The sequence below is a fragment of the Cynocephalus volans genome, chromosome X (assembly GCF_027409185.1).
Source record: "Cynocephalus volans isolate mCynVol1 chromosome X, mCynVol1.pri, whole genome shotgun sequence".
NCBI lineage: Eukaryota > Metazoa > Chordata > Mammalia > Dermoptera > Cynocephalidae > Cynocephalus > Cynocephalus volans.
Window position 1 is genome coordinate 90,871,671 of NC_084478.1, and position 23,938 is coordinate 90,895,608.

A 23,938-nucleotide genomic window follows, 5' to 3' on the forward strand; every position below is an offset into this window, starting at 1 on the left:
GCTGAGAAGACCCAAATAATGAAAATGAGAAATGAAAAGCAAGACATTATCACTGACTCCACAGAAATATGAAGAATCATCACAGATTATTATAAATAACTATATGTCAATAAATATGAAAACCTGGAGGAAATGGATAAATTACTAGACACAAACAAACTTCCAAGACTGAACCAAGAAGAAATAGAAAACCTGAACAGACCAATAACATGCACAGGGATTGAAGCAGTAATCTGCAATCTTCTAACAAAGAAAAGCCCAGGACCAGATGGCTTTACAGCTGAATTTTATCAAACCTTTAAAGAAGATTTAATACTACTTCTCTTCAAACTTTTCCAAAAAATGGAAACAGAAGCCATTCTCCCAAACTCATTCTATGAGGCCAGCATCATATGCTAAGTACTTTAATTTGGACAAATGTGTTACAATTCATATTTCCTCAGTATAAAAGACTAAATTCCATACATATTTAAGCAACAGCTTCTGCCTTGATTATAGCTAACAACAAATAATTATTCCTCACATTAAAACCAAGAGTAGAACTCTTAACTATTGAATTTGCTAATGTATCTGCCTAGCTTTGTTTAGACACTGTAGTCTTTCTCCAGTATAACTTAGCACAAGGCATCTGAAAGCTATGGTACTAGAAATTCTATATGGATTTCAATAAAATATTTTAACTGTAAAACTGTGCTGCAGTATAGATTATCTGTTTATTTAATTTCCATTACTATAGAAACAAAGTGGGTCAACAATAATACCTTTCTTTTGAGCCTTCTATTATTAAAGGGTTACAGACCTCTCTCTCCTCGATCCCATCTACATGAAACAAGCTAATAAAGACTTTTTCCTTCTAAAAAGTTTTCCCTAACATGTGGTGGATTGAAAAGAGTACTGGACTGAAAATCAGTTACAGCTGCCACCCATTAATGTGTGACCATAGACAAGTTAACTTCTACATGATTTGTCTTATTTATCTGCAAAATGAGGGGGATAATGGACCAGCCCTCTTCTAGATCTAGAAATTTATGACTTATAAATTACATGAACAAAAGCAAGCTCAAGCCAAATTGGAAACAAATATTTATGTAAAATCTCACTGCATATTTTAAATTTGTAATCATTCACAACGGTATATTTATCTTTATATAAAGTATCAGAAACACTTACTGTGCAAATTAACAATGGAAGGTATACCTGAAAAAAGATTAGTTTATGAAAAAGTATTCAATTCAGTATTCATTAAGCTAGATGTGATAGGAAATGCAAAAATGAATATGACACTTAAGGCTCCCAAGTGGGAAAAATTAATATGTACACAAATGAATATATGACAAGGCAGAAAGAGATAAGAATTCTAATAAAGTACATACAGAATAGTAATGGGAACACAGTAGAGGAAAAGTAGAAGCTGCTCTTTTTAACAGAGACAAGAGAAGTGGCCATAAATAATTCTCCAATAAGAATGTCTACACAAGAAGTAAAAGAAAAAATAAAAAGGGGACTATATCAAACTAAAAAGCTTCTATACAGCAAAGGAAACAATCAACACAGTGAAACGACAACCTACAGAGTGGGAGAAAATTTTTGCTAACTATGCATCGGACAGGGATTAATATCCATAATATACAAGGAACTCAAGCAATTACACAGTAAAACAACAAATAACCCAATTAAAAAATGGGCAAAAGAGCTGAATAGACATTTTTCAAAGGAAGACATAAAAATGCTCAACATCACTAGTCATCAGGGAAATGCAAATTAAAACCACACTGAGATATCACCTCACCCTAGTTAGACTGGCTATAATCAAAAGGACGGTGAATAACAAATGCTGGCAAGGGTGTGGAGAGAAGGGAACTCTCCTGCACTGTTGGTGGGACTGTAAATTAGTACAACCACTATGGAGAACAGTATGGAGGTTTCTCAAACAACTACAGATATATCTTCCATATGATCCAGCAATCCCAGTTCTGGGTATATACCGGGAAGAATGGAAATCTTCATGTCAAAGGGATTCCTGCACTCCTATGTTCATTGCAGCTCTGTTTCCAATAGCCAAGACATGGAACCAACCTAAATGTCCATCAACGGATGACTGGATAAGGAAACTGTGGTATATATACACCGTGGAATACTATTCTGCCATAAAAAAGAATGAAATACTCCCATTTGCAACAACATGGATGAGCCTGGAGAAATTTTATGTTGAGTGAAATAAGCAAAGCTCAGAGTGATAAATACTGCATGTACTCACTCATATGTGGGAGCTAAGAGATAAAAAAGGAAGGAAAGAAAGACCAGTAGTGCATTGGACTTGCAGAGGGAGAGAACATTCCTTCGGCTACAAAGTGAATTAGGGGGGAAAGGGGGAGGGAGAGGGAGGCTGGGGATAGTTCGGTGGGGGACACAGGGTACGAATGCAATTTGTGGTAATGGGTATGTTGCCAGTATGAATCTGGCCCTCACATCATGGGCAAGAGGGGTGACAATCAGCTTTGTATCTCATGAATATTCATAACCACTAAAAAAAAGGAATGTCTACCAAGTGAAACTTCGCTGACCAAGGGTATATGTACCTGAAATAAGTAACACTTTATTTTAACATATTTCAAAATTTAGGTAGAATGGACTTTTAATTAATCAGGCAGTACTGTGTTTACTTTCAAGCGACATCATGAAATTTTCATCTCCTGTCTTGCCTCTTTTACTTTTGCTTTGTTTACCAGATTCTTCTTTTCTCCTGGGAAGCAGCAATTCCAATGTTGTCAAAGCCTGGGGTTTGGAGATGAAGAGTAAACTATACCTGCTATAGCAATAAGACACACAAAGCTAATATGACTTCAACTATCAACCCCAACCCCAACCCCATCCCACCCCCAGTTAAATGAACAAAGTCTAGGAGCTTTGCACAGACAGGAGGCAAACAGAATCATCTTCTATATGCTTCTGGGGTGGCACTCAGAAATATTAAGAAAGCCAAAGTCATGGTTTTGGATCCCCATACCAGCCAGCCACCAAAACAACAACAACAAAATATATAGCAAGGAAGTATTCAACAGGGAAAAGTAGCTTGTTAGTATAATTAAGTAAAACAATTATTATGAAGTGACATCAAATGCCACCATTCTCACAACTAAAGGGCTTTAGTTTAAGGGGCTAAGGGCAACTGAACAATAGTATACTTAAATGACTAATTTTAAACAAACAGACCAAAATATCAAATTACTAAAATGTACAACAGACAGTTTCTTAAAAGGTTCTCGTACCTCCTAGAAATGTTTTAAAGATACAACTAAAGTCACTTAATCCATAAAAAGGGATTACATGAAAGACCTTAGATATTTCAGCAATATCCCCCAATATCTTTTCCTATGTGAATTTCTCCAGATTACCAAACTGAAAGAAGAGGTGAGAATAAAACCAAATTTTAATAGGTATTATTCCTTAAGCACTAGACAGATCCAAACATAAAACATGTAGAGCATGGAAAATTGAAAATTTAAGCAAAATCGGCATGTAAATCCCCATCTATTTCAGCATTATATTCATTGTTGTCACTTAATTTTCTAAAAGAACACAAGAAAATCATATGCATGGCTTTAAACATTAGAATTGATCCTTGGGAAACTGTATTTTCTGAAGCACAAACTGTATGACTAGAAATATATATATTTAACGAATAATACTATTAGTTTTGATCACTTTGCATGGAGAAATCGGAGAAATTATAAATAAATCAAATTGCATAAACAGAATTTTGGAGTTAGAAAGATCAAAGAAAAAAATTTAGTTCCCACATTTTACAGAAAAGGAAACCAAGACAGCTAGTTAGTAGATCAAAGATCAGCAGTCCGTTCTCCTAGTTTCCAATCAGGTTTTACTTCTAGTATAGTACACAACATAACTTGTGTTAGGGGTAACATCCAAACACAATCCCCTCTCTGTTTTTCTAATGTTTAAAAAGTATTGACAAATCCCTGGTTTATTTATTCTGCTACAATAATGATATTAGACTTATTATGCAATATACTCTATAGATTGGTTAGTGTTCTTGAGATAATTAGGTTTTACAATTAGCAGATCTGAACTATAAGCATTTCCTTTTGTCTTCTGTTTATCTACCTGTATCAATTTTTTTAATTGTCTTTTCTTATATTTATGTTTTATTGAAACATATTAATTATACATATTTATGGGGTACAGAGTTATATTTCAATACATGTACACAATGTGTGAAGATCAAATTGGGGTAATTACCAAATTCATCATTGTAAAACAATCATTTCTTTGTGATGTGTACATCTGATCTCCTCTCTTCTAGCTATTTGACAACATGCAGTAAATTATTGTTAATCATAGATGCCTAGCTCTACTATACACCAACAGAACTTATTTTTCTTATCTAGCTGTAATTTGTGTCTATTAACCATTTCCGCTCCCCTCTTCTCTTTATTGCCTCTAGTAATCACAGTTCTACTCTCTCTTTCTAAAAGTTCAACTGCCTATCTATTTATTTATTTATTTTGGCTCTCGAATATGAGTGACAACGTGTGGTATTTCTCATTCTGTGACTGGCTTACTTCACTTAACATAATTTTTTCCGAGCTTATCCATGCTGCCACAAATGGCAAATTTCATTCTTCTTCATGGGTGAGCAGAGGTCCATTTTGTATATATACCATTCTATTTATTGACATTGAACTTTAAATTGCACATCATTTTCATGTGTCATGAAAATTTTTCTTTTTTAAAAAAAATGGAAACATAATTGATTAAACATATCTGTGAGGTACAGTGTTAAATATCAACACCTAAGTTCAATATGTGATGCTCAAACCAGGATAATTAATACCACACTTTATTTATCCAATCATCTGTCAATGAACATTTAAAATGGTTAGTTCCATGTCTTGGCTATTGTGAATAGAGCTATGATAATTTATTCTACTTCAAATTATAGCTTAAAAGCTTCATGGCCTTATAAGCCACATGCTGACCATCTTTGGGTTTTTCACTTTAAAACTTAAAATTTTAAAGTTATAAATGTCAGAAATTAGTATTCAAGACTTGATCAACTATTTTTTTTCCTAAATTAAATAACACCAATTTTTCTGAAACTCCATCTAATATCACAGCCACCAGCCACACATTGCTATTAGGCAATTAAAATGTAGGTAGTCCAGATTCACATGGGCCATAAGTGCAAAATACATGCCAGATTTTGAAGACTTTATATGAAAAACGAATGTGAAATATCTCACTTATATTTTTATATTGATTAGATGTTGAAATAATAATATTTTGGATATACTGGAATAAACAAAATGTTATTAAAATTAATTTCACTATTTTTTAGGGGTTTTTTTAAATGTGCCTACTAGAAATTTTAAAAATAAATTTCCAGCTTGTATTATATTTATATTGGACAGTTCTAAGCCATCAATAATAAATATCCAGGTGCTAAGGATAAATAGTCCACATATTCTCTAAGAAGTTAACATTACAAAAATCGCCTACATAATCAATAGCCAATATCTATGGTAAAGAAAAAATGTTGAAAAACAACTAAACCCAAAAATAAACTTTAGTTGGCTTTAAATATATATTTTTCCCCAGACTTATAATTTTTGTTTTAATTAATACAGAAATTACTTTCTATTCCCTGAACACATACGAACTGATAAGAAAGGATGGTGGCCAAGAAGCATGGCAGAAAAAAGTCAGCCTTTGCTTTGTTCAATCCATAAACAGATGTGAGCTGACTTAATTAAAAATAAACACTGACATATGATACCATCAGATACTCTGCAAATACACACTAGGCTATAATGTAAAGATTTTAGCAATTTAACAAGAAAGCAACAAAACAAAACAAATTTATAATTTGTACCTTTGCTCTATCTGAAATACTGTCCCAGTTTCCACCACTCAAAGAGAACTTTCCATTGCCTATACGCAGCAGTATCTCTTCAGGAGTATCATTGGGGCCATTAGCAAACGGAGTGTAGCTATTAGTAATATAGATTTTAATAGACATTAAAGGCTAACATACATATTAAATATAATTGAAAGGATGAATTTAAGATTAAATGCAAATATTTACTATAGCAAATTAAGAATATCATCTAATATTTACCTTCACTGTTAATATCAAATTTTATATTTCAAACCATGAGTTTAATTCTAACAAATTATTAATAAAATGGAGAGTCTTGCCTACGTCAATTCATTCATTTTGTCTTTGATCAGTTCATCAATGTAAAATAAAGGCGGTTTTTCATGTAAAGCTATAGTCTTAAAACCAGACCACAATAAAACAAATAAATTTTGTATTCTCCCAGTCATAAATTAACAAACAAATATAACTACTATGAAGAAAATATTAACTTTATATATTCATAATGTATTTATTATACTGGCTCAATTTACTCATTAATATTTTATCAATATCATTAGTGTAAACAGGTTAACAATACTTTTAATTAATGTCTATGAAAAATGGGTTTGTTAAATATTTATGTTAATACAATGAAAAACTCATAGCCATTAAAATTATCATGCAGATCAATATTGATGGACAGGAAGACAAATATGTAAAGTTAAAGCAATTTTTAAAAATTAGTTATAGAATGACAAAAAGCGATCATTTTTATACCATTTTAACAGATGGAACTGAAATTGCTATTCAAATTTGGGAATGGAAAAACCGATCTATGGTTAAAAATATGAGAAAGATATTTCAATGTGTTAATGTCTTAATTCTCTCATGTAACAAGTAAGTTGAGATAACACACACACATACACACACACAATCACTTTTTGTTTAGTCATAAAATAAATATTTGAAAGCTCCAAGCTAGAAATGGTATCTCATAGTTTGAAACCAATAATGTTAATTGCATTTGATATACAAACTTTAGCACTTGCTGTTTGCTGTGGTCAAAAACTAAATATTCTGCATAAGTTTGTAAGTACATGAAATACACTGACATATGTAATTATTTCTAAGCCAACAAATATTCACCATGTTTATAACATATTTATAAAGCTTCTGGTACATCAAACATATTCGAATTATACTAAATGCACTCTTTAAAATGTCACACATAAGTACATTATAATTACTTGCCAAACCTGGCCTTTTTCTCTACCACAACTCTCTTATTTCTACAGCCGTTAAGTATTCACTTCTAAAAGTGCTACTCATTACTAAGAGTAAAATAGCACTTGAAATATTTGTAAATTACCAACATTAACACAATCCAACTGTTATTACATTTGTTTTGAGCATTTCTTTATCCTTTTAAGGGAAGGCAACTCTGTGTGTTTCTCTAGTTTAGTATTGTTGCCATTTAGATTTGTTAAAAATACCATCTTACTAAATCTCTATTGTCAGGAGAGCCAGAATTCAAATACTTTAAAAAAATCAACTCAACATCAACAAGTTCATGGGGCAAGTTCTTGTTGAAACATGTAATTATTTTATGACTGAGTACCTTTCAAAAAGTAACACACTCAAAAAAGTATGCTTTTTTAAAAAAGTTTTAGTTCCAGTTAAAAACTGTCTTTTCATGACTATATATTAACAGTGAATCATTATACGTCTTACTTTGTTTTTAAATTTTATAAGTAAAAATAATATATAATATTTTGAAATGTTGATAGAATTTTCCTTAGATTGTTTTCATTTGTCCTCTTTCTAGATGAAGACATACAGCTGAAATTCAAATAACAATGTGAATACTTTTGAGTATACAACTTTCTTACCCAGCCAACATTGTGTAAAAAAGGACTCCTAAACTCCAAATGTCACAAGCAGCATCATATCCCTGTTGCATAAGAACCTAAGAAAGAAATAGTCATTATGTGGTATTATTCATTATAAGCTTAATTTTCTCATCCAAAAGAAAATTTTTGCATCTAATAATCTCACAAATGTTCAAATATTCACAATGTAAAAACTTACATAATTTTATTCACATAATGTTAAAGGTAAAGTCTTCTCCAATTAGCAAGCATTGAATAAACAGATATTATTATAAGGTGATTAAGTAACATGGACCAGACCCCAAAACAACCTTGTAACACATGATCGCTGACTTCAATAAGTTTCACTCCTCCTCCTCTTAAGAAATCAGATATATAGACATCAAAACTTTAGATTAATATGTACAGAAAGTCAAATATATACTATACACAGTATATATTTTAATTTAAGGCTTTAAATTCTGATACAGACTTTATGAGGTAGATATTATTACTCCAGTTTTGAAGATGAGGAAACTGAGGTGAATGTTAAGAAACTTGCTGAGCTTCACAAAGCTAGTTAAGTCGTATAGAGCAGGAATTCTTACTCTAGAGCCTATGCTTTTAATATCTATGATAACTGCCTCTTTGCTACACAAGAGATGGTAAGATAATATATGATCTTATGAAAGCAGGATGAATTTATATTTTACATACAAGGCTGATATCTTGAAAGAGCAGTATATTTCTGGATGACAAATGCACATTTTATTAATTCGGAATGGCTTCATTAATTTTTTTAAACAATAATTTAGGTACCTGGTTTTTGCTCTTGGGGCTAATGTTAATAAAAATCAAATAATATCTTTATTATATATTCATGTGAGATTTCTCTATGACGTTAATAGAGTTCGTTAGAAAAAAATAAAGAGATGAATTGAGGCCATTTTTTTTTAAATTAAAAAAAAAATAAGCCCCCTGCTAAAGCCTGTATGCATAGGAACAAAATAGAAACATTATCAGTGCATTAATACTGGGGGATTGTGTAACCACCAGCACGGACTTTTCATCTATAAAAGGCTAAAAATATTAATGTTTGGCTTTGACAATTGCCAGACATTAATAATGAGTATATAACTAAGTTAAAATTTGAAAAATAATTTTTTCCTAGTCAAAGTATATTTATAAGAGCACAGATATGTGCAAAATTGAGAAGCTAAAGAGGGTATCAAAAATACATATAACTAGCTTATAAAAATAATACAAGTAGGGACTAGAAAGGCCCTAATAAATAATGAGGTACAGTTAAACCACTCACATCATCGTAGACCTAAGTTGGCATACTCTAGGAAAATATAAACCTTTACTTTTATTCTCCTATCTCTTTCCTTTTCTCATCACCTCTTACTGTTCTGGGCATCACCATGGTTTCCCTAGTTCCCTTAGGAAGCTTTATAAAGCTTCCCAGGTGATCCAAAGCACAGCCAAGGTTGAGGGTCACTGCTTAGAAATTGAGTTGGATAGTTAAGGGTTAATCTGCAAGTCAGGTAGAGGTATTTCATATGTCTATAACCATTCTAATTATGAGAAGGATGCAGTTGTGTAGGAGGTGTTACATTATTTAATTAGGGCCAACCATAAAAAAGGTGTTTTAGATTTACCACAACATACTTAAACACATTTTGTATGGGCAAAGAAGAGGCAGTCCACTTTTGTTCTAGAACTATTGTCAATGCCCTGTAACAGTGAGAACATGTAGACATAAAAGAAACAAGGCAGGGGGTGGGATGAATGAAAGTGCAGTGCAGAGGGTGTGTTTCACGCCTTTTTAGTAGCATCAAGTTAAATACAAAGAAGATAGAAATCATAATTAGTCAATGCCATAACCCTCTCTTCTCATTTGACTCAAGTCAGAAAAAGTAACATACACAAGAGATTCTCATTCCCTTTGCTCTAAAGTTCAAATTAATTCATATTTGAGGCAAAACGACAGCCCAGAGCCAGAGCAAAGCAGGGTAACATCAAAATTATTTTATTAAGAGCTGTAAACACAGCATCCTACAACTTTATTGCAAGCTCCATTACTTTATAAACATTCTTAGACCTCAGTAGGCATTAAATATCGGTTAAATAATATAATGGATTTGCCTTTATAAAAGAATAAAATATTTTTGGAAATATATTAACTTTTGCAACACAGTATATAGCACAAAACCACAACCTTAAAAGTTTGATCAAACTGATGCATATCCTAAAAAGTGAATAAATATTCTCTCCTTATTGTTAAGCTAAACTTGTAATAATCAGTTGATCTCTTAGCAAACAAGGACTCTTTATGCACTGTGATGAAATAATGAAAATACATCCCCATAAATGCTATTATTTATTGAAATGTCTGCATAGATACTTGAATCTTTCCGATTCTAGTTTAAAAGAGCATGCATTTTATATGCTTCAATAACATCTTTTGAAAGGGTCTGAGAATTTAGAAACAAAGCTTACCAAAAAAGACCTCTGTGTGTCATTCATAATAATTTACAATTTATAATATTTATTGATTGCTATCAGGGACTTCAGCATTCTATAATAAAACTTTTCAAAGCATTTTGAAAATACAAATACTAGCCAAAGGTAGTTCAGGCACTAGTTATGGAGAAGTGGTCTCCACATGCCCACCTAAAAACCATGGTGAAAGTGTCTTACGACAGTGGAAGTCTGTTGGGATAAAAAGCATCAATGGGCTATATTCTATTCTGTGGATTTGCACTCATTTAAAAATGTTTACCTAACCATTAAAATCTAAATACAGACACACTGAATATTTTTTCATTTTAATGTCTGTTTTTGAGATGTTCATTTGGGACACATTCACCTCTAACTTTTTTTCAGTGAGATGTTTCTATAATATCAACGGTTCCAGGCCCACCAGGTTAAGTCAATATTAAGAATTTGGCCATCAAAATGGTTATTCTATACTCTGCTGTTATGTCTACTGCATAAATCTGTTTGTATATTTATGATCACCATATATCCTTTATTTAACAGAAGAACTCTAATATCAAATACACTGTCTTCCTAGCCTATAAAATCATTGAAATGTCCTAATAAAAAGGCTAATGGTTTTTTACGTCTGGGCTATTACCTCATACACCTGTGGGTATTACAATAACCCCTTGTTGGATCATGTGTCTCAATTTTTTATTTTGGGAAATATAGTTTATATATTTTCTAATGTGATTAAAAACCTGTATATCCAATATTCTCTGAATTTCAGTAAAATATAGATTAAATCACATTCTCTAGATATATAAATGATTTTCTTATAGGGCAAGTCTCTTAATATAAAAAGCCTAGGAAGCAGGTATTATGCCTGTTCCTCAATATCAATATCTTAATGCAAGATTTAGTATTTTACAATAAGAATTTTTCATTATCAGAAAATTATTTTCTATACTTCTATTTTAGCTGTTAGAAAAATTATTCTTCCAGTAGCTATTTTAAAATATAGGTTCATTGATACTAAATTACAAATGGCTTATGTTATTCTATCTGATGTACAATGTTACCCTGGAAGGGGTAATATTTGATATAAAAATAAAATCACAAAATATGCATATGAGATAGGAATTCATCTTCAAATTATTTTACTCTGCTTCTCCTCTGATTTTGCAAATTCAATTTTGAAGAAGAGTTTTAGGTATTATGATTTGTGTTGAACATGTGATAATTTATCAGTTAGCATTATCCATAACATGTAAGAACAGTTCCTAACTTACAAACAAAACTTATAAAGAATTTATATGGCCAATGCCATCCTTGATTCACTTTTCTCAACCTTACTTTCACTGCTGTGGGAGGTGTACTGTCAAAGCTCCCATCCCCATGGTGAGAACTGACTGTTGGAGCTTCCCAAATATGAAATCTGCACCCCTGAGCCTCCTCAGCCTCACCTTTCCAGACTCTATCCCCTAAGATCTATGTATGAATGCTACTTGCCAAGAAAAAAACAAAAACAACAACAAAAAAACATTGCTTATAAAAACCCTGTGAAGCTATTTTCTCCGAGAATTAGAAGATCCTAAAGATAATCAGGGATGGCACTGCCCTTATATGTTATGTATAATGTTAACTGATATAAATTATCTCATGCTCAGCACAACCTAAAATATCTGAAAATCTATCCTGGCTTTGTTATAAGTGAATGCTAGGTCTTGAATAAGGCAGTTAAGTACTCTGAGTCTCAGTTACCTCATTTGGAATATGTTATATGTTGAAGCTGTGGTTATCTTTACCCTATTTCCTAGCTCTAAAATGGTATGATTCTGAAATTAGTATGTAACCCAGCAGAACAGAATAGTGTGATAATTACATTCAGGTTGATTTTAGATGCTAGTTACCAGTCTGAATATTTATATTAGGGGTTATCAGAATTCACTAATTTAAGGAGCTTTATAGTTGAGAAAGGACAAGATAATTCAGCTTTAACCTGCCTATCATAACATATACAAGACATCACATACATTCAACTAGAGGAAAAAAATGAAAGGTAAATACTGGAGTTTTTAAGGCATACCTCAGGTGCTACAAAGTTTGCAGTGTAGCATGGAGTTAACAGAAGTCCATTTTCTCCTCGAAGTTGTTTTGCAAACCCAAAATCACAGATCCTAATTGAATCTGCATTGGCTGATTCATCCATGTATAAAATATTACTAGGTTTAAGATCACGATGAACGACCTTGAACATAAAAAAAAAAAAAAGCATTAAATTTCTATAGGTAAGTATGTGCAAAATAAAACACTTTATATTTCCAAGAAAAGAACTTTCCAAATTACCAAATTTTGAAAATGACATTTTCTTCAACCTTAATACCCTAAAGAATACACAGGAAATTATCTCTATCAGATAGATGCTCCAGTTTCTATTCAAGCCACTAGTTTTAACTACTTCCCATTTCAATATATCTAAACTCAATTCTAAGTTCCACCTTTATTTTTTTCCATTTTATTAAATTTATTTTTTCTTAATTGACACATAATTGTATAGATTTATGGGGTGCATTGTGACATTTGGGTATATGTGTATAATGTGCAATGATCAAATCAGGGTAATTAGCACATTCATCAGCTTAAACATTCATCATTTCTTTGTGTTGGGGCCATTCAAAATCCTCTCTACTAGCTATTTGAAATTATACAATAAATTGTTGTTAACTGTAGTCTCTCTACAGTGCTATAGAACACTAGATTTTATTCTTCCTACCTAGCTGCAATTTTGTATCCACTGAACACCCTTTCCTTATCCTCCCACCCACTTCCCCTTACCAGTAACCACTATTCTCTAGTAATCACTATTCTACTCTCTACACCTATAAGATCATCAGTCCCACCTTTAGATATAACGGAGTAAGACCCTACCCAACACTTCCCTCCCTTCAGTAAACAACTATAAAACCTGGATATAATACAAAAATCAACTACCTGAAGGTACTGAAGAGTGAATAGAAGGAGACAGACTCTGGTAAGGAGTACGCACTTGGTTGAAGGGACTACAGGGAGCTATACAAGTAGGGTTCTCATATAGGTGGCTTTTAGCCCGGGGTTTAGTGCAGTCCCTACAGTACACAGTTGTGGTGAAGACACATGTGGAAAAACCCACAGTTTTTCTGGCCTGGAGGACCAGAAAACAGATGCTGGGAAACTGTGAATCTGAGTGGGGGAATACTGTAAAGAAAAGTGTCAGAACTGATCCCCGAATCAAAAATGTATGCAAGAGGTCAAAGCAATTCATATAAAGACAAAAGATATGAACAGAGACCACAGCTGCTGTATATAAAACAGAGTTTTCAGCTCAAACCCAGATGAGAAAATTACCACTTAAACAAAGAAAACAATGATAACCACTGGAGAAAAATAACAGAACACAAAAGTCTCCATAACTTAATATCATAATGTTCTGTATCCAAAATTATCTGCAATACAAAGAACCAAGAAAGTGGAAAGCAATCTCAAGAAAAAAGACAATTAATCAATGCTGACTCTGAGATGAACCACGCTGGAACTAACAGACAAGGATTTTAAAGTGGCTATTATAATTATCATCAATGCAGTAAAACAAAACATGTTTTCAATGTATGAAACTCTCAGCAGAACAATGAAAAGTCTCAGCAGAAAAATAGAAACAATAAGAAGAACCAAATGAAATGCAGAACTGGAAAAAAAATTCCCTATGTGATCATTTTCCTGCTGCTCCTTTCTACTTCATTTAATCAGCCTTACCTTTAATCATCAGTTTACTATGCTGAAAACTCTTTAAGTACAAAGACCAAGTCTTACTCGTGTTTGAATGTGCAACATCTTTTATAACGCCTGGCATACAGAAATGCTCAATATGTGTCTGTTATTAATTAGAGATGCTTATCATTCCTCTCTTCTAAAAAATTCTAATTATCCTTTAGAAAGTATTTATAAAGATAATCAAGGAATTAAATGATAAGAGAACTGATCCTTTAGCATTATACAATTTATTTCAAAACACTGAAAATGTACTCTATTAAGAGAGACAAAACTGAGTACTAGTTTATTTTTATTAATTATAAGAAATGCCCATGTAGAATTTTCACTGTGTCAATTCTGAATTGTCCTTTTTTTATAGTTTATAGTTAAGTGGGTACATGTCCATTATTACGACTGATTCAAACTTAAATTTTTAAATTATTTAATACTTTGTTTTCTTGTACAGCTATATATAATAAAATGCCATATATTTTGTAACTCAATTAACTTGCCTTTATGAAGACACAGGAAGCAAAGTAACAAGCCTGCTCCTCCACCACAAAATTTAATATATTAATATTTCAAATATTTAGAATCCAAATATCTCACTATATATGGGTACAGCATAGTGTGAATAATATTCACAGTATGTCCTTGGATAATTCTTTTACTTTTCACTTTTAAGTTTGCCTAGGCTTAATGATTTCAAAGTCAAGGTTAGGTACACTTATATAATTCAAACCACCTTTAAATCTAATATGCTATTAAATCAGAGCCAACAGGCAGAGGAAAGAGAATTAATAAAGCATTAGCCAATTTCCTAAATCCATAACCTTCACTACATTATGAGTTTTATTAGGATATTCTCTACAAAATTATTTAAGTGACAGAAAAAGTGATTCATTTTAGGTAGCATCATCTCCTATGTATACTTTAATAAAGACATAGGACCCAAAATTAAAGGGAAGAATATAACTGCAACTTACTCCTTGACAATGAAGATAGTCAACTGTCTTAGTTATTACATACAGTACATCACTGGCCTCCTGTTCTGAAAAACATTTTTGTTTGAGAATACGGTCAAGTAGCTCTCCTCCTTTCATCAAATCTGTAACAAGGTAAACGTATCTACCATCATCAAAGACCTAAAAAAGAATGCATTTTAAAGTGTTATTATTTATAATTACAATTCTAAACTGTTTAATTATATTTACTGTGCTTTTCCAGTGAACCTCTAGTACTGAAGAGAAAAAAAAAAGACATTATTCCTTTACGGTTAATGTAGTACAGGCTGTACTGAAGGTTGAATAGGCTAAACAACCTCCTACACAGTTCTGTGAGACCACGTTAAACGCATAATTGCATAATTTCATCAAAAGATATAACTGAAAAAATAAAGCTCTGTGCCTCTCAAATGACATCTACCTCATTTTTTATCGTAATACAGCTACTTCTTTTCCTTAACAGTAAGCTTCTTTCTGACAGTATTTTAATACCCTCCCCTCAGTACATTATCTGACATTGGGTCTTAAAAGTTTGTTGAATTCAAATAGTGTACCAAGGAGAACAAATAAGATATTTATAAGATATTTATACCCTTTTCACTCAAGGCAAGTGAGATACATACACACACACAGTATGTATGCGAGTACTTCAAAAAGTTCATGGAAAAAACACAATTAGAAGATAATACAAATCTTTCCATGAACTTTTTGAAGACCCCTTGTATATATAATATAAACTACTGTTTACTATATACTATATTATCTGCAAACTGATCAAGGTGATGGTTGATTTTTCTGCCTTCTCTGAAAAGACATTTTCTTCTTATGTGAAAAGTCAGCATCCAGTAACACCTACTAATATGTGGGTTATATGTTCATTTTACAAAACTTTAGACTACTACTATTTCACTCAATTATAGACTACTACTATTTCACTCAAGGAACAATCCATAATGCTACAACCAATTGCTATACAATTAAAAATATAAAATCTTCAAGATTTAACAGATTCCCAACCTCCTGCATCTTGTATATTTACACTACTACAGAATAATAAATGATGCTAGTTACAATATTAAGTAGTTAATCAACCAGAATATATTCAAGTAATCAAGACATTCTTATTTACTAACCATCACAATTCTTTTTTGATATTTTATAAGAAGAGTAGGAGTACAGAATCATAAGAAGAATTAAAGTGGCAAATTTAAGGATCTTGATATTTTGTGGCATGGAATTAAATATACCACAGACATAAAAAGTTTCAATAAGAAAAATAAAGTTCCAGGTCATAATTTCATTAGCTTAGCTGATAGGTAGATATTAAAATACCTACATCCTTTAAAGTAATAATGTTGGGGTGCTGTCCATAGCGCATCAAAATTTCGATTTCTTCTGAGGGGTCTCGCTTACTTTTGTCAATGATCTAAGAATTAAGATAAGAGAAAAATCTCAGAGAAAAACAAATGATTTTCTTTGTCTAAAAATGAATATTTACAATTTGGTTATATTTTTAAACAAATACTTAAAAACTCAAGAACAATGCTTATCTCTTATTTTAATGTTTAAAAATTTCCTATAACTTAAACTTAGAAAATAAATAAACCAGAGCACTTTCTTTAACATTATGTCCCATTTCACTGAAGCTATACTACAGGATAATGTGATCCAAATGTGAGTGTAATTGTCACAATTGCTCAATCTCAACATACTTCTGTACATTAAAATAAAACTATTCAAAAGCAAAAAAAATCATGAAATAACACTGTTCATCCAAAATAAAGTCTCTGAAAGAAATTCACAGTGAAAATATTAAGTCTTAGAGTTCTTTCTCATCATATCTTTCCTAGCTTCACTTGCTCCACTGAAAATGTGTCAAACTATAATTTAAATTTCACACATAAAAACAAACAAAAAAGTTAGGCTCAAAGATAATAACAATACCTTCACTGCAAATTCCATGTTGGTAACTGTATGTATGCATCGCTTGCAAACAGAGTAGGAGCCAACACCAATATCCTCTTTCAATTCATATACGTCACCAAACTGTGCAGCATTTCCATTTATCTGTTTTTGTTTTTATTTTAAAAAAAGCAAAATTCTATGGAGAATGAAATATTTTCACATTTTCTATCTTTTGTCCCAAATATACATTCATCTTAAATCTTAAAAAAATCAAGAATAACTCATCCTAGAGAAGTTTTATCAACATTTATAAATGGCTTAAGCAGAATCTGAACCAATCCTAAATTGTAAGCTTTCTAAATCCCCAAGACCAATACAATAAATCAACTAGCTTATACATCAGTCCTACATTTTCTTGCCAAAATGGACCACATAAATATAATTAAAAGTTACTACTGTCTGCTTTTTTCCCAAACATAGAGACATTTTGAATTCATGATTATACAAAGAGATAAAGTAGCCAAAAATCACTTCTTAAAAATCTATTAAAAATCCATTAACAATAACTGAGAGAAATAATGATTCCTAAACTGATATATCCCCAAACGAAATAATGTGATTAAGTGGAACTTACCTGAACAATTGGTAATACATTTGCACTTGTGATAGGAGTGATTTTATATTCTTCTGCAATAGAAGTTGCAACAAAGCTGAATCCTTTGAAGAGTTGATGAGCATTTGCACTGGCTGGCAAACCAGGAGAATCTAATGTTCAAATAATTATATTTAATTAGAACTACACAGAATTCTATAATATATAATGCCTGCATTTCTTTAATTATAAAGGAAGCCATCAAATGTCACCACCTTACATATTATGTATTTATGATACATTATCTGTCTCCCACCACTAGTATGCACACTCCATGTGGTCAGTAATTTTTGTCTATTCTGTTCACAGCTGCATCCTCATTGCTTAGTACATACTAGGCAGTCAATATTTGTTGAACGAATGCATGAAACAGATGCCACTAAAAATACACCATATTAAATTCTAAAATGTAAGAGTAAGAATAATATATCTCATGTCTTGCCTCCCACCTTGTAAGGCATTAGCATGTCAAAGAACTTACAAAACAAGAAAATAAAAACTGCCACCCTTTGCCCTAATCCCTGCTTTTCTGATAAATATTTCCCATTTAAAGCCTCTACTTGATAGATACCTATGCAATATAGAATCTGTATTTCCAGAAAGAGCAAACCAACCTTCTGCAAACTTACCATTCTTTTAGCTTTTACCTAAGAAGAGAGTTTATTTTTTTAACTACCTACCGGAATAAAAGCCCTTATTTTACACATATGCATGCATTACCTTTAGGTGTTTTTGCAGTAAATTCAGGATCAAAACAAAAAGTATCATCTGGTTTTCCAGAAGCAGGTTTGAAAGGAGGTTGAACTTCTCTTTTATATAATTTCTAGAGGAAGCATCAGAGTGACACAAAAACATATTAACACTTTAAAAATTTATTATACTTTGGTAAGGGAAAGTGGAAAATAATATTCACAGTCCTTAACAGAAGACACACAATTTCATAAAAGAAATTTCAATGGGCTTCAAATACCTGTTAAACAAACTGTAAAAATTTGAGAGATAATAACCAAAATATAATGAGGCCAGGAAACATAGCAGTGATGCCACAAGTTGCACTCACACGGAATAATGAATGATGTTGAATTTCGGATACCTAAAATTGATTTGAGAATTCACACTGGTAATATAACTACACAGAATGTATCACAATGTTACCATGCAGAAATAAATAATACTGCTCAAGGCTTTCAAAATCATAATTAGATTATTTTAAGAAGTATATATTTCACCCAAAATATTTTTTTTACATAAAAATACATGTGAAATGACTATTTAGGGCTCCTATTATAAAATTCAAAAATTTAGTCTTGTCTAACAGTCTAACTTGCTAAAATTTGTGTTTTTGAAAGACAAAGAAAAAAATATATATATTAAATTCTACTTTTTGGGGGGAACCTACTTCTTTAAAAGGTCAGTCCCACAGTGGGAAAACAATAGAGAATTACTTTAAAGTAATTTTCATTTACTTAAATATGTAAACATTCCACTGATTTGTTATTTAAATTAAAAACAATGAATTTAAATTGTTTAGATATAACTAAGATGGGAAAGAAAAATATTTCCCATTTGTCTACATAAGGAAAAAGAAAGAGTAGAGAAGCATTAGAAAAACATGAAGAAGAGATAAAAGGACACCAAAAGAGAGATACACACAGATATGACAAAGGACAGGCTCCCATATATAGCAGCAGCATGCAAAATTCTAGACGTAAATATATATGCAGCATGCCTACTGAATGGCCTTTTAGAGTATTAGTACTAATGGCTTATGACATGTTGCAGTTTTAAAATTATAAAAAATAAATCAAATATTGCCTATTGAAACTTGTTCTACAAGCCAAATGAAAGAATGATTTGGTCAGTGAATAGTGGCTCTCCACTTTTGCCCTAGAAATCAAAATAGAGACTCTTTTCCTTTTGAAAAATTTTCAATACCAATGCCAGAAGTAGATAATCAAAAATGCTTAACTATGATGATTAATACATAAAATATAAAAAGCTGTGTTATAAAACAAATAACAAAAAAGTGAGCTCTTCTAAGAAAAGCTTATTAGCCTGGGAATAGCAACTTAATAAAAAAATCTCTATACACGACTTAGCAGAACTTTGTAATGTTTCTGTTTTCATGTCCTCTCAAAATTTAGTGGAATATTTGTAGATAGATAATCACTTCTTAATAATTTGTTCTAATACATGGCAGAATGATTTGAAATTAAATAACACCTTAGAATCTTTACAATTCATTTCCTATAAGAATGCTATATAATTAATGCCCTTTCCCCTTTCTTTTCCTTCTTCACATTTTCTAACCTAGAATAGGAAAACATTAACCAAACTTAACAGGTAAAACAAATGAGAAGCACAAATTTACTAAATATTATCCACACATGTACTGTTTCAACGTAATTGCCATGATATGCATACCTTTAAATAAAAAAATCATATTAAATATAAAACAAATGGATTAAGTTTGTCAGTAAAGTCCACATAGGATTACCATTTACTCTTCAGTTTTTTACTAATATTAATATAAAGTTATTCAATAACAAACTTTCTACTCAACTTACATTCCAGTCAATATTTGCAAAGAAAAGATGTTCTTTGATTTCCTCAACTCCTTCTGAACCTATAAAAATGGGGAAAATATTTCAATGGTATGATTTTTTTATCTTTCTAACTGGCTCCCAGGTTGTTATATGCAAACAGGAGTACCCACATTTCATAGAATCCTTGCAGTAAAAAGTCTATGATTTCTTATCTGGCATTTTATTAAATGGTCCTTTTGCTTTGCTATGATAAAAAAAAATGGCATTCATATAAAACTACACTGAATATCATGAAATACTAAAGTGCCTCCCAAATCAAATCAAAATCATATTCAGCATACATTAAATTTAAGCACATTATCTTTTCTTCATAATTCATCTCATGACCTCATATTTATATGCCAAATTAAAAGGTTCAAATGAATTAAGTGGCATTGGAATTTTAACACAAGGACATAAATATGACACTAGCATCACACCTGGATCCAGGGAAAGGCTACCAGAAAGTGGTCAAATAAAGAGCAGTTATAAAAACATAGTATGTACTTTGAAGAATATTGAGAGGGACAAAATAATTATCTTCAAATATCGAAAAAGATTACTTATACACGGGAGAATTCTGTGAATTATCTCAAAAGAGGTAACCCATATTATATATATAATAACATATTTTAAACAGAAGTTTTGATTATAGTATTCCATTATTTTTATCATGGACATAACAGAGTTTACTGTTCCTAGAATGCATACAAAATGCAAAATTCTAGTTATAAATATATAACAGCAGTAAATGAACTTAAAACAGAAAACATAAAAATATAGCTATCCTCCCCAAACATGGAACATTTTGGTATAAAAGATAAGAAAATAAACAATACCCAATCTATTTGCTGGATTCCTTTTGAATAACATCCTTAGAAGATTTTGTGCTTCAGCACTAAGAAACTGAGGCATTCCAAGTTTTGCTCTGGAAAAGAGGATTTTAGAAAATTTCACTTAAATCTAGCCACACTCCTAAGCTGACAAATCTCAAAAAGAGTTTTAAAAAGTGCTTTAGAGTGGCAAATAATAGTACAAGAGAGCAAGACAATGTGAAAAATGTTCTTTTATGTTGACTTTAAACCACAATAAATTTCTCAAAACTGAAAGCAAAGGACATTTTTCCCAAAAGAAAAAGATAGTGTTTACACTTACTTTAATATCATATTCATGGTTTCATTTCTGTCTTTACCTTGAAATGGCAGAGTACCAGTAAGCATTTCAAACTAAAATAAAAAACAACCAGTCAATTCAGTACAACTTGGAATATATAATGAAATTATTTAGGAAAAAAATTGAGACTTGTACTACATAATCATCAAATCATGCAAGACCAACTTGACAGTGGGTCAAAATGGGACCAGAAAACTAGGTCACTTAAGGAAATGCACTTCTGGTACCCCACTATATATATAGCTCAATTGATAGGTGACTTGTGGCAGATGAAACCAACCAATTTTTTTTAGTTCTAATTTGAATAAATTCCCAAAGCCAAAGCAATTTGAAAATACACACAAAGCATTTTCTTTTAAAACAAAGATATGCTTTAAAGCAATCGTTTAATAAAAGGAAAGGAAAAATAAGCACCAAACCATTTCAAATTCACACATGCCCAAGAAATATTTAACTATTCTTGTTCCCCTTACTTCTCCCCCCACCCCCGCCAAAAAGGAACCAAAAAAGAGAGGTAGGAGAGGCAGAACACAACATGCACACATGCACGCGCACGCACACGCGCGCACACACACACACACACACCCCAACACCTTTAAAAAAGAAAAAATTGACATAGTTGTACATAACATGAGAAAACAATTTCACAAAGAAATTTCACTGCAATGCAGATAACTAGAATATTAAATAATGATAAAAAAAAAGACTAGGTATAAAAATAATGATCATTATAATTCATTAAAGAGAAAAGTTTTTATATCCATAGTATTTAAATCACAAATTCAGATTTGCTGTCTTTGGCCTCAGCCCTCTTCTCATTTATCTGAACTCACAACCTAAGTTGCTTATCGATTCAACTATCCCCCATACCCTGATGACTCCCAAATCTGCTACTCCAGCCTCAATCTCTCTCAAGCTCCAGTTTTCCCTCCCAAATCAACAGTAATGGTTCAACACTGGGGAATGGAGTGGTAAAGGTGGGAGTGGCAGGGAGAAAAAGAATAGAAAGATACTGTATGGGACTCACACCTCCCCTTAAGGAAACTATGGGCTGGGTAGGTGAAGGTAGGGGGAATACATGTGTGTGTAATAAGGTCCCCAAATGATTCTGATCCTCTCTCCACTGACCTTTCTAATTTACAACCACCCAGGGGTTAGCCACTAACCTACAGTAACCTTTGTTACATGCTAAAAATAAATTATTTCCCTAGTTCCCAAACCAGCTATCCTTCTCAGTTACCTCTTTTCTACTAATCTCCCATTCTTTCAATCCCCTGAAGTTTATAAATTTTACAAGTTATCTTTAGCTTTGACCCTCCTCTGTTTCACCTGTGTCATTTAATTTACTAATAAGGTTAGTCATTTCTTCCTTTGAAATGTCTTTTAAGATTTCCTCTTTTTTATTTTATAATCTTACAACTATCTTGTAATAATACCTTTTTGATCTCCTTGCTTCCCATTCCTTCTATTTTCTTCAATTTCTAATCAATTTGTATAACATTGCCAAGACTAACCTTCCTAAAATACATTATTTCTCCAATTAACATCCTGTTTAAGAATCTACAATAGTTTCCTACTACCCAGAGAATCACGTGGAATTGCCTACAGGTTTATAGCTTAACTTCTTCAACCTTCACCCTCATTCTCCACTACTCTAACCAAATTGGTTCTCCAAGCCTTTGCTAGTATGACTGCAATACTCTCCTTACTGACATGCAACTACTTAAATTACATCCATCCTTCAGGGCTTAATTTGAGTTTCAACTGCTCCAGTTTTCCTATACCAACTTACGTGAAGTCTTCCCTGAACTCCTAAGATACTTCATGGCAGTTTATTTAGCTATTCTAATTGTTTCCCCAACCAGATTGTATGCCTTTTTAGGTCATGGAAAATGCCAAATATTGCACTTTGAATCATTTCCCACCACAGTGCCCTCTCCAAATGTGAGGTTTTAAATAAGCATTTAATATATTGATGTGCCATACAGTGTGTCATTCAGTGATAAATGGGCAAAACAGATTATCAGACTTCAAAAGCAAATCATATCTGATTCAATAGCTATGCATTTATTATGTTACGTAGTACTGCAAATTCTATGCTTAATCTCATACCAAATATCTTGTCTACTAAATGCACACTATGCTAGGTACTGTAGGAGGTGAAAAGTAGTATAAGATATGATTCCTCTCCTCAAGAAATTTACAGTCTTTCTAGGGTATGCTTGAAACAATTTGACAGTAAAACAGTATATGGTAAGGTGCTAACTTCTGTGACATCTAACTAAAATACCATACAATTACTAAACTCAGCATTCTGAAATCTAGAATCTGACAGACCTTTTTCTAAGTTCTAAATATGAATAATTTATATAACAATGCTGCCACTTACCTTTTCACTAGCAAATTTAAATCAGAACACCAAAACCCTAATTCTTATTGTATAACAGCTAGCCAATCACAAGTTTTTTTTTAATGTTAATCATGAATTATCAGAACCACTTTCTTCCCTCTGGGCCTTAGACTGGGCCCTGTATGTACTCTCTCATAAGTGGGAGCTAAGAGATAAAGAAGAAAGGAAAGAAAGACCACAGTGGTGC

General features: G+C 31.9%; 1 protein-coding gene across 2 annotated transcripts in view; it reads right to left on the minus strand.

Moving 5' to 3' along the window:
* Nucleotides 1–23,938, minus strand: part of RPS6KA6 (ribosomal protein S6 kinase A6) — a 166,332-nt gene that overhangs the window by 29,484 nt on the left and 112,910 nt on the right. For both annotated transcript variants that reach the window (XM_063083125.1, XM_063083126.1), the window contains exons 10-20: nucleotides 21,324–21,394; nucleotides 21,008–21,096; nucleotides 20,151–20,209; nucleotides 18,304–18,406; nucleotides 17,566–17,696; nucleotides 16,971–17,093; nucleotides 16,363–16,452; nucleotides 15,009–15,167; nucleotides 12,323–12,484; nucleotides 7,771–7,847; nucleotides 5,894–6,011 (exon numbers count right to left, since the gene is read on the minus strand). In XM_063083125.1, coding sequence (XP_062939195.1) covers nucleotides 5,894–6,011; nucleotides 7,771–7,847; nucleotides 12,323–12,484; nucleotides 15,009–15,167; nucleotides 16,363–16,452; nucleotides 16,971–17,093; nucleotides 17,566–17,696; nucleotides 18,304–18,406; nucleotides 20,151–20,209; nucleotides 21,008–21,096; nucleotides 21,324–21,394 — 1,182 coding nt within the window. The remainder of the gene's footprint in view (nucleotides 1–5,893; nucleotides 6,012–7,770; nucleotides 7,848–12,322; nucleotides 12,485–15,008; nucleotides 15,168–16,362; nucleotides 16,453–16,970; nucleotides 17,094–17,565; nucleotides 17,697–18,303; nucleotides 18,407–20,150; nucleotides 20,210–21,007; nucleotides 21,097–21,323; nucleotides 21,395–23,938) is intronic.